Source organism: Alternaria ethzedia (assembly GCF_023757985.1).
Source record: "Alternaria ethzedia strain BMP 0044 chromosome Unknown scaffold_34, whole genome shotgun sequence".
NCBI classification, from domain to species: domain Eukaryota; kingdom Fungi; phylum Ascomycota; class Dothideomycetes; order Pleosporales; family Pleosporaceae; genus Alternaria; species Alternaria ethzedia.
The window spans coordinates 108,676-120,925 of NW_026056227.1; the positions used below are offsets into that span (position 1 = coordinate 108,676).

Consider the following 12,250-nt stretch of genomic DNA (forward strand, 5'->3'; position numbering starts at 1 on the left):
GCTGGTTGGGTTGAGGGAGGGGCTGTAGGAACTTTGCGTGCACAGTCCACGTAATTTCAGTCTAGCCGCTAAGCCTCTGCAGGTGGCTCGTGCATCCATCGTCGTCAGTTGTGGCAGGTGGCAGTTCTTTGACAGCGCTACCACGGTGCATTCGCTGTCGACCACAGGCGCAATGGCAAGCAGGGAGTTTTCAAGGAGTCTTTGGAGGGCGGCCGATGCCCTGGGGAGTCGACCGCGGACCCAGTGCGAACGCACGATGCGATATGCTCAACGGAGCTTCCAACCCACAGTACGGAGATGCATCTCGACGACAGCCGTGCGACGTGCAGAGGTTACAGAGGAAGAGATACGGGAACCATTCACAGCGGCCCCCGAAATCGACTTGGAAGCGACGACAAAAGGCAGCGGCAAGAAGGGCGAAAAGAAGGACTCCCTACGAACACTGCGCGTCGTCCCAGCATCGCCGTCCTACTTCAGCGCAAAGCCTACCTTCACCGACGACTTCCTCTCCCTCTCCGCTCTCCTTCGAAAAGTCGCTACATTGCCTGTTATACCGCCCGCAGAGGCACCCAAGGTGGCCTGGAAGACGATCGAGCAGTATCGCATCATGACCAACGAGCCGGTAAAGACGGCGCGGTATCACAGGATGCTGCAAATCCTGCGCAGGCTCAACTGCATTCACCCCGCACTCATGCCCGACGAGGTCGTGCAGGCGATGCTGCGGTACAAGAAGCCCAACCAGCCCGGTGACATTGTTCCGAAGCCTGGCGTGATTGATGAGCTTGGGCGTGCCAAGGGCGTTGGGCGGAGAAAAACGTCGTCTGCTGTGGCTTGGCTGGTAGAAGGCGAGGGTGAAGTGCTCGTCAACGGCAAGTCCCTCTCAGAGTTCTTCGGGCGGCTGCATCACCGCGAGAGCGCTGTCTGGGCCCTCAAGGCTACTCAGCGTCTTGACAAGTACAACGTCTTTGCTCTGGTGCAGGGTGGTGGCCTGACTGGCCAGGCGGAAGCAATGACTCTAGCTGTAGCGAAGTCATTGCTGGTCCATGAACCCGCGCTGAAGCCTGCGCTGCGACGAGGTGAGTCGATGTTTTCTTTATCCGTGCCTTTTGCAATCCAGCATTGCTTGTTCTGTCGTTCCATGAGCATTGTCTATGCAACCCTCGCGGCTGACACATGCCCACGTCTACGCCTCAAAATGCAGTCAACACCCCTGGATGATCCCAAACATGTCTCGCCTGCGCATTCCGGATCCAATTGCTGACTGCTCCTTAGCTGGAACCATAACGCGCGACCCAAGGAAGGTGGAAAGGAAGAAGCCAGGTCACGTCAAGGCGCGAAAGATGCCCACCTGGGTCAAGCGATGAGCTGCTTGTGTGTATACTATCCTTTTATCGCTAGTCGTCTGCAGTGTCAGCCTGGCCAAGTGTAAGATGAGACATGTCAAGACGCCGTCTGTTGAATGTGCTTCGATTTCGTCGTGTATGTCCAAGCAAGTGTTGATGTTACTCTCGGTACCTTGTCGCTGTTTGCATGGAACAGGGTGCTGTACATACGACACGTGGAGATGACCAATTCTGCGCCTGATTGTCAATGTCGCAACCCAAACGGCCATGTGCTCACACGATCCTCATCTGGTGCGGCATTGCCCGGACAGGGTCATGCTTTTCGATCAAGTGTGTCCAGAAACACAAGGCCTTGAACCTTGTGCCGCTCTGCCCTGCTGACTATGCTTCTTCCCTGGTTCAGTCTCATGTCGAGCAAGTATGCAGGTTCAACCTTGCTTCACTACTGTCTGTTATTGCTTTCTCGGTCCGTTCCTGACAGCTGTTGAAGACCACTTTGCTAAGAGGAAGCAAATGTATATCGCATGAATGGCTGCGCCACCACCAGCACGCAATGCACTCAATACTGATGCGATTACTTATGCCTTCCTGATGTGTTTCTGTTTGCGCTAAACTCGCATTCGCATTCATGACTGCTTTTCGACCAAGACCCTAGATAGGCAAATGTGCATTGTGAGTTTTGCAACAGCAAGATGCTCAGGCCAATTATTATTGCCGGTGGCACATGCGACAAGAGTCAACATATGACCGGCTGATCGCGGGCGCAGAGTTGCGGTGATCGTCCCTGACTCGTTTCACGATGTTCTATTTTGGACATGGTCATAGGGCGGCCAATGATATTTGAACCACGACGTCTGTGCTATATCCGCTTGCACTTGCTTTTCGGTCGTTCCGGATCATGTCGCGGACAAACGTTAGGTGGCAGGAGGCATGAGAAGACTTTGGCACTAGAAGATGGGCTGCCGTTTGGATCTTCGTTGGAGATGGAAGCTCCCTGTTTGACTCCTTGTCGCGTGTCCCGCACGACGCGTAAACGGTCGAGCACGGCATTCGCCCGAGACTTTGCCAGGTGGTCGAAGCTGAGTGCGAGTCAGACGTTTGTCGAACGAAGTGAAACCTTCTCGAAGCATGTTCGCCGTGGTCCTTGATCATTTCACGAAGCGCGGTGGTGGAGGTTGATGCGAAAGCCAGGGCCACCTGATGATCGCCATCCGTACCGAATGACGCACTCGTCTGGACAGTGATCGCACCAAAGCGGGCAAGTTGAACGACATTGGTTTCGTGACGCGATGGCTGCGTCCTGCAGAGCCATGCTGTGCGCCTCTGCAAAGCTTCCAGAAGATTGCAGTCTTCCGTGAGCACGTGAACAGGCATTCATAGCGCAATGTTCCGGACAGTCGCGCGCGCGGCGTATGGCGCGCCAGAGCATGCAATTGAGGTGTCAGTGACAGCGCAAGGCGTGCTCTTAGCCTGAATAAACGGCGGTGGGTAGCGTTTGCAGCGTGCCGTGTTGAAAAAATGACGGAAGGTTCGCGGCAAGAACCAGTGAGGTTTGCCGGCAGGAGCGACCGAGATGGCGCTAGAGCCCCACCGTACCGCACATGTAAGATTCGAGGAGTCGCAGCGTGGAGAAGGCATGGCGAGGTCGCGAGGCCGCGGCTTGAGTGAGTGTGCGTCAGTCCACGAGTTCGAAAGGGAAGGTCCCCATTCGCAGGATCAGGATCGACGAGTGAGGCTGATGGGTGAAGTGGCCCAAGGCAAGATCGACCACAGGCGAGAGATCCCTGCGCGTGGACGGGAACTTGCAGCGCTGCAGAGATGAAAGGACGGATCGAGTTTGGAGCCCGAGATAGCCCCTAAACCTTCTCACTCCCACCTGTCAGCACCTACCTACACGAGACACTGCCGGCCGTGAGGCTATCCAAGTTCGACATCCGTTTGGTGATTTGGCAGCAGGAGAGGGCGCCTCAAGAGCCGAAGGACGCCTGCGGCATGAAACATGGCGGAAACGCGCTCCTGAAGGTTAGTCTTCCCACGGTGCGTCGGGCCCCTTTGTCCTACAGCTCTTCACGCGTACTGGCGGACAAATGCCATGTGGCGCGTGGTCACTGTCTGCCGCCAAGCCCAGCTGGGTGAGAGGAGCAGTTCCTGGGCCAGCAGCCAGCTGCGACATTTGGCCGCTGTGGAGCCGCGGGGCGGGAATCGCCATCTGGTTGCGCCGAAGAGCAAGAAGAAGGAAGCCACGATGGAGTTGGTGGTTTTTGTCGTCGTGCTGGCGCTGACAGCGCCCTCGTATCGCCGGCATCGAGTGGTCACGCATAGCAAACGCGATGCTGCCCTGCAGTGTGGCTGCCCAGACGCCTGCAGATCCACCATGGGCGATCCGTAACCATGGCAGACAGGGTACTGCTAGCCCCGCCCTGGCCATATCGGAAATCGGAGACTTCGCATGGTCGCTGTCATCCAGAGCTGGTAGAGTCGTCTTACTCGTCAGCCCTCGCTCGCCCGACCTGCAGCCACACCCACTTCTCAGGTACCCACCATTGTTTTCTCCTCTAGCTTCAACACCCTGGTCCAAGTATTTACAGTCTGTTCGCCGGCGTGGCTTGCGAACTACTTCCTTTTTGCTTCCCACACTGCCCGATGCTCTCCCAATGTAGCGCGACTGCATCACTTCCCGCCCACGTCTCTTTCTGCCCTCCTCCAGCCTGGCTACCATCGGCGACCACACCACCCTCCCCCACTTGCATCCCTGTGAGCATCTGCGCCAGCCGTGAACTGACGTCGAACTCACACGCCTCTTATAACAGAGCCTTTCACTTCATCCGTCGGTCCAGTGCAACCGATCCGATTACAATCTTAGCATCCGTCGCACTTTCAGTCCTGTCTCGGACCGAACGCTTCATTCGTCTCTGCATGTACTCCCGCTCGCCCAGTGCGCCCCAAGACACTGCATCGTGAAGAACGCCAGCGTACGTTTAGGCCGTTGAGCTACCGCAACGCAGACGTTAGATTGTTTGAGACCATCTCCTAGGCCGGCCACTACTCCGTCCGACTCGTTGGAACACTGATCTGTTTGCAAGGACTACCCTTCAAACATCTCACGCATAAGCGTCGCCTCACCACCAGCCCATCCCACACAGGGTTCTCCACGCCTGCATCTACCGGACAATTTCGCTGTCACCTAGTGGCTACGTGTTTAGCTGATCCACACGGCGCACACATTTTCTCCAACATTACCGCATCGGGAGGACCAATCCCGGACGTCTGAGCATTGCATTGCAGTCATCTTCCTGCAGGCGGAGCGAGGATATCCTGGTGGCTGGCCGAGGCTCTTGCGCGAGCTTCTTTTCCTGCATCATTGGGCTGCATTGGTCGCTCGTCGACGCGTCAGGGCCGTGTTTATATCCAAACCATCTGGACCTGGGAGCATCTCGTCTTCCAATTTCGGACGTCATACATCTACCACCATTGGCCCGCATCACCCATCAACTCTTTCTGGTCCTCTCACGCACCCCGCCCCAAACCGCATCTCTTCCATCAGTCCGCGCATACGTCGACTACACCTGCGCCTCCGCCTCTCCACCTCTTGCGCCGGCCCTCCACCACCTACATCCCGCAAGTCTGCAAGCTGGCCAATTACGCGACGCCGCCAGTCTCGCCCTCGGGGTACCGGGCTCTCGAACCCCCCTTCAGTCTGCAGTATAAAGGCGGGCTGGTTGGGATGGACAATGACCGCCGGCCACGGCATACTCCCTCAGGTTACGCAAGCCAGCAAGGCACGCTCCTTCCACCACAGGCATCGTATCCAGTGGTAAGCGCACCCGATCGCTTCAGGCAGCCGCCCTTGACAGCACCTGCCCCACCCACATCCGTCCCCTCTTCCGGAAGTCGCGCCAGCTCTCAGGGTTACGGTTACGCTTACGGTGAAGGTGCACAGTTTGGCTCGTCGATTCAGCCCTCTGCCGTAGCCTATGGCGCCCAGGACTATGCCGCCGACCAGCAACAACAGGCCCAGCGTGCGCCCCAGCAGTACTCGCCCTACGGCCAGAACATCATGTACAGCGTGCCGGGCGCCCAGGCCGCGGCGCAGCCTTCTTCGCAGTATGAGCCTGTGGAACAGTACCAGCAGAACAGGGACTCGGCTATACAGGTCCTGAGCACCGGCTTTGGCGTGGCACAACCCCAATACTATGAGAGCGGGCCCACGAGCGCACCTGCCTCTGCCATCGCGGCGCAAAACGTTCCTTCCCAGTATCCCTCATTAGGCTATTCCGCTCCCCAAGCTCAGGTCGGACGAGAAGCCCTTGCGCCCGCCTTCACTGCCGCTGGCATGACAGACCCCCATCAGGCGCCTTCCCAGGGCGGCTATTCCCAGGGCAACTACAGCGAGCCCCAGGCCAATAGCGGCAACGAGTACGACGACTTCTATCGAAACTACCAGAACGAGCTGAAGAAGACGTTTGAGCATGTCCGTGACGGCCGCCTCGCCGAAGCCGGCACACTGCTCCTCAGAATGTCCGACTGGCTGTTGCACTGGGCCGAGACTTTGGGTAAGTTCCCCGGTGTGCGCATTATCGAACGAGGAACTGAATTGACCGCAGCAGGCCTAGTACGCGACGACGAAACCTACTACCAACAGCGCCTGCAGCTGTGGGAAGAGTTCAACACCTGCTGGCTCTCCACGCTGCAGAAGCAGAAGACCATGACGCAGGAGATGACCACCACGGGCCAGCGACCGCAGCCTCCCAAATCACTCATCGATTGGGAATTCCTCGAGAAGATGGGCACTCAACTTGTCAAGAACTGCGACAGCATGGAGAAGCACGGCCTCGTTGACTACCAAATGGGAGTATGGGAAGAGGAAATCGTAGCGAGTCAGTACCACATTGCCTTCATTGCCTGATCACAATACTAACGTTGCGCAGTGTTGACTTCCTGCATGGACCTCCTCGAAGAAGTCGGCGCTGGTCCATCTGTACAACGACCCACCTCCACAGCGCGACGGCGATGATCTTAGCAAGTTCTAGTCGCGACGATCTTCCTCGTGGCTGATCGCAGTGCCGCTCCCGAGCGCCATCCTGTCAGCGCATTGACCCTCATCTCGAGAGGCTTGCTACAGACCGTCCATGCGCACGCTTATACCCGCACTACGCGCTCATCCAGCGCGTTCGAGACGACTTCACTTGCTTCTTTTTGTACATATACTGTTCTCAGGGTGTCTCGTATTGGTTTTCCTTCCACAGCCATTGGGACGCCGAGGAACATCGACCGCTTCTTGCGGAAGTCAATCTGCATCGGTTTTTCCTTCTGTCCAACATTTGCATCCATGGTTTTTCGCAGTCGTCGAGCATTATGGCTTTGAGTCACGTCTTCACTTTTCTTTTTCAGCCTTTTCTCAGGCCATTCTCTTGTTCGTCTTTTGTGTTCGCATTGGGGAAAAGTGGGGAAGGGTTATGGTACGAACGCAATGGCACGCATGGTTCATGTTGACGACATGGATACGTGCATCTACGAGCATCTGTACTTGATTGCTTTTGCTATTGGGTTTTGATGCTGGAACAGATCATCCGGCGCGGGCGCTGAGGATATCTTACGGAGTGTATTATGACGCATGGGTTAATGAGGTGGAAGGGCAATCGATAGAGCCGGCACGAATGCATGTGGATACCACCGGATCGTCCTTGCGCCCTCGCAGCTTCCGGTGAATTCTCAACGAAGACACTCGAAGTCTCGACCAGAGAACAACACCTCGTCTCCGCATTGGGCGGCAACGAGGTAGTTCTCTGAGCCTGAGGCGGTAGGGCGGGAACGACAACTGTCATCAACGGTCGGGTTCCCGGGTCCGATGCAACGACGTGGTTGGGCAGCAACTGTAGTATAGAATTTGTACTAGAATTACATGGCTTCATTGCAGACATCCTTGTTCCCGAGGTAAACTGAAGCGCTGTTCTGAAGGATTCTATATGGTGGAGTCGCTCTTCCAAGTTCTGGTCGTACCTTCCCTGGTCCGCAAGGGTATCCGTTCCTTCTCGCCTCACTTTACGCATCCCAACTCGGCCCACAGGCGCCATTGCAGCCTCGCATGTTGACAAATGCGAAGGCATCCGCTGCACTTACTCATCATTCGACGCCTTGAGCCGATAAAGGGAAAGCGATCATGCACGGCGACTTGGCGACGCAGTGTTAGCGCCTCACGCATATTTTGAGGCTTGGGCCGTGTCAAAAGCAAGATCTGACCTCCAGCTGGGTCTACGGGAACAGAAAACCGGATCGACGCAGGCGCCACAATCATCGCTAACAAGCGCCTCTAGGTGATCACATCTTATCACAAGGACATTAAGACCTTGCAGCACATCATGGCGCATGCCGGCTATTGAACACTGACGGCGATCTTACGAGATCGGGATATAGATGCAGCATCTCAATATTTGCAGCTACCCCGCTTGAGTAATTGACACTCGCAGTTTCATATTTTCATCTTCAAACAGGTCCGTTCGCAATTGGGACCAAGCCTTGCAGAGGACGCGGTGGCTATTATCGCGTGAAGCGCTGCCGTCGCACTGCCCCGCTTCCTTCAATATTCAATACTTTGCCCTGGTAATGTTGATATGCCCTAGCATTGCGCGTGCCTTGCGCCCAGGGTACGCACCTGCTTTTGTGATGGGCTGAAGTCATCACTCTCGCGTCTTTTAGCCACCGGGACGCCTCGAGATCCAGCAACCAGATCAACCGCCAATGATTGCGCAGCCGAGGACCCTGATAGCGGGAGACGACCGGCTCGTCTCCCTGGCCCTGGGAGCACATCAGCTCCTCAATTGTACATGAACGCCGAAGAAGCAGCGAGCGTGGACGCCTTCGATCCTGCAGCCACCTTTCGCATCTCGCGATGCAGCTTCATTGCATTCGGCGGCACAACTCTCCGCAAGCCACAAGCGGCATACTTCCTGCATGCTCAACACGGACACACCCCGGTCGATCGAGCGCATGAGGCTGCCTATCACGCATGATGCAAGGGTGGGATCATTGGAAGAACACACTCTGTCGAGATAGACATGCGCCCATCTGACTCGTGATCCCATCACGATAGCGCCAGGGGAAACTCAGAAAATGCGATCTTTCCGGCTTCTCGAACACATGGCTACGCAAGGGGGTGTGGAACCCTGCACCATCGCGAGCTGTCAATGCAGTTACCCATCAGAACATGCTACCTTGTACAGGCCCAATGAGCTGGTAACCACACCGCACTCCTGCTTTGCTGCGCATGATCGCTGCAGAAACGACGGCCGCTTCGCTCAGCCGACACTGTTCTACCCTCCGCTGTCCGTCTGACCACCGGGTCATATTACAAACGACCACGACATGTCGATCGCGGGTTGTTGAGAGACAACAACACCATAGTCATATTTCGTATACGTCGCACGGGCCGCGATATCAATAGGCGATCGGCGGCCACCTACAGATTGACATGCGCCTCTGGCGATCCAGGTTCGGAAACTATAAGCTCTGACATATTGGCGTGGCAGCCACCAGGCACAGGACCTCGTTGGTGTCGTACCCGGTTCTGCAGGTGGAGTAGGCGTGCGTTCGGGAAGTCGCATGTTGTACCCGCGTCGCCACATTGCGGTTTCCACAAAACTCTCGTTCAGTCAGCAATACGAGACGCTGGAGGCACACTCAGTCACACTGGTCGTGTCAGCAGCGTGAGCCAATGGTGTATTTTGACGACACGATGTATGTGTAAAAGAAAGCGAGAACCAATGTCATGTTCCCGAGATGTGATGCATTCGTTTTGAGTAACACGGTTTTCACATCGTCACACCCGAACGAACTGTTACTTTTAACTAGTCGTTCCATCCAAGTTCTCGAATGCAAGCGCATCTTCGAACTCCAAAAGAGCTCTCAGGCTACATGCTGTCAACGATGTCAACGTAGGAAGAGTCCCGCGCATTACCGTCAACTAAAAGCCTATAAAAAAATCCCATGTATCCGAACATTATCAGACTACGTAATGACCATGCCAAGCACGCTCTCCCAATTCAATCCAATTAGTATAAATACCACTCTTCCAACCCTTTCTCCTCTTCTTCATCTACCATTCAAGTACTTTGCTTGTTCCCAAACCCACTAACTAATTACGGTATGTGTGTTTTACTTGCTGTCCTCAAAAATGGCCGGCACACAACGTATGTTTGTTCCGCCATCCTCTAAACTACCGAAAAGATACAATGATCCTGCCCATGAGAACTGAGATCCGACTTGTCGATTACTTAGTCACTTCAAAACTACAATCCAAATACATCATGTTGTTGCCGGCTTCAATCAAAAACTCGACCATCAATTCCATGTCTTCCCCGGTTGCTGTGCCTACATTGCAACCACATACAAACACTGCGAACCCAGTTGTACCTTTGACCGCCCCTAGCATAGCTGATGGGTATATAAACACCTCAATCGTTGCTTCTCATTCTCTTCTCTTACCACAACATTGTCCTTATGTTATTTACCAAATGTGTTGAGCAACAAGAACATGTTGCCTGTGTGCTGTTTCTCAAAATCATCAAGAAAGCTCCCGCATGAAGCTGCTTGTGGAGTCGCTTTCTCAAAATCAAAACTCGCACTGCCACATCACATGATCAGCAGAACTTGGAGAACATCCTAAAAGCGTGGGTCTAGAATTGGCGGCGCCAGAAGAGGCAGCAAAGACCCAAATCATGTGTGCAGCAGGACTTGTCATTAATTGCTCAGGTATCGAGAGTACCACAATGTCTTCGCACATGTTGTTGCGCTGTGTCTGGATATGATTTAGTTCGACGCTACTGGCGAGCATGTGTATAAAGTCTTGCGAGTCTGACACCTCTCTTCTCTTCCAAACAACACTCCAAAGTCGGCTCCACCAAACCTACAAACTTGGAGTTGCATGAGAAGATCGCTCTTCTCCAAAAATAAAGACTTGTGCAACTAATGTTCTTCCTCGTTCGTCTTCGTCCCACTCATCGGAGCCAGCGACGGCTCTACAAAGCTTCGATACTTTCTCCACCTTCTATTCTCTTATTATACACTCCAAATTCTGCTTCTCAAAATGCAGTCCACGACAAACATGTGCGACTGTGTTCTCCTCCAAAATCATCGGGCGCGACTGCCGTGTGTTCGTTCTATTCCTTGTCTCCTAAAACACAGCATGCCTGACTCATGCGGAGTGTCGACACCCCAAAAGTCCTGGGGGAAACGTAACATGACGGAAGTAGCTGTACAAACAATGTCCAATTTGTTCCAATGTCTTCCAGCGTGTTGCGCACATGACCTAGCGCATAGCGATCAAAACTAAAAGACATTCAGCGCATGAAGACGGGCTGTCGCAAAACCCATGGATTGGAGGGTACGCCCCTTTTCTTCTTGACTTCAGAAGCTTTCCAAAAACCATCTCTAACACTACTATGTGAGCAGACCAAGTTGCCACGTCCACATAACCATGTTCTGCGGAGAGAAGGCTCTGGCTAGAAGACAGCTATATAAGCTCAGCCAAAACGCTTCTTCTTCCTTCTTTCACGAACATGAATGGAAACGCATTTTTCCGAAACATTCTCAGACACAACTCATGTGGTCTTTGCCTTCTTCCAAAACGAGCGTTCGAGCTGACCTATGTCGGCGGCTTCTCTCCAAATCAGGGCACAGAAGCGCACATGGGCTGAGAAGGCTCTGTTTCGCTTCTGGCTGATACCTCGCATTCCTTTCCTTCTCTAAAACAACGACGCGACCAACGAATGCTCCGACTGTCAGCCGCTTGAAAAGGAGTTCCAACGTAGGAGTGTCAAGTTGGAGCGCGTTCACATTTCTGTCTATCCAAAAGCCCGATGGATAGATTCCGATGATCACGAATGGTATATCGAAACATTTTTTATCGTAAGACCGAGGACATCTTCCTCTACTCCTGTATCTAAAACACCGACGTGAAGGAATCATGTGTCCGCCCTCTTATTTCGATCAAAACATGCCATTAATTGCCCCATGTCGCGCCTGTTCGCCTGAAAAGCACTGCAACAAGAACTTCATGTGCAGCTTTGCCGCTCCGGGGTCGTGGATGTCGACATGGTTAATTTCATCACTAGCGCAGAATGGTATATAAACTCGCTTCCGGTGGGAAGGAAGCAAGACACCTTTCCACACTCTGATATCAAAACATCAAACAAAACGTGGCATGTGGCTTTCCTCTTTTTTTCGACCAAAACTTCGACTAGAGACTGCTATGTCGCGTCGACTCTCCTCTCTTTTCCAGAATTTCATGCGCTGAACACATGTCTCGGCACGACGCGCTCTATAAATACATCTACGCCAAGATGGAGAGACGACACCTCCACCTGCTTCTTTACCACAAAAATGCTATCCTAAGAAAGCTATGTGCGTGCATTCCTTCTTCCACCCAAAATGTACCAAGAGCTGTCGGATGTCGACGGCAGCTCCTCTTATTCCAAAAGCGAGCAGCTCGGACTGTTGTCTCCTCAGTCTCGGGTTCCAAAAGGCTGTCTCACCTCTCGAAAGTGTCTGCGCTGCTCTTCTAACCAAAATGAATGAACACATGCCTCATGTGGTTTCCTCTCCTGCCTAAAACGCAAGACATACGACTCATCCACCGGTCTCTCGACCCACGTCGTCTATAAATTGACTCTCTATTCTTCTCACATCTTCCATTACCGCCACTTCTTCTACCAAAATTAGAATGCTACGACAACATGACCTGTGGCGGGGCAATTCTAAAAAGATCATGGAACAGAAAGTATGTCGGCGGCGATATGAGGTCGTCATTCCCAAATTGCTGCTGTGACGGTAGTATGGTTTCCACAAAATTCATCGAAACAAAGAAAGATGTAACGCATGTTCCTCTGAGGAAATTGAGTATTGTAATGGGA

At 53.6% G+C, this 12,250-nt stretch overlaps 2 protein-coding genes across 2 annotated transcripts; both read left to right on the forward strand.

Annotated features, from left to right (window-relative positions):
• Nucleotides 1-256: 256 nt before the first annotated feature.
• On the forward strand, nucleotides 257-1,364 carry MRP9 (37S ribosomal protein S9, mitochondrial; the record flags this gene model as incomplete). The annotated part of the gene is made up of 2 exons (XM_049380911.1): nucleotides 257-1,076; nucleotides 1,273-1,364. The coding sequence occupies 2 exons, from the start codon at nucleotides 257-259 to the stop codon at nucleotides 1,362-1,364; spliced, it is 912 nt and encodes a 303-aa protein (XP_049229337.1).
• Nucleotides 1,365-5,067: 3,703 nt separating this feature from the next.
• Nucleotides 5,068-6,357, forward strand: J4E87_009335 (uncharacterized protein; the record flags this gene model as incomplete). Its single annotated transcript, XM_049380912.1, has 3 exons — nucleotides 5,068-5,896; nucleotides 5,948-6,220; nucleotides 6,272-6,357. 3 exons carry the CDS (start codon nucleotides 5,068-5,070, stop codon nucleotides 6,355-6,357), a joined length of 1,188 nt encoding a protein of 395 aa, XP_049229338.1.
• Between the last annotated feature and the right edge of the window lie 5,893 nt (nucleotides 6,358-12,250).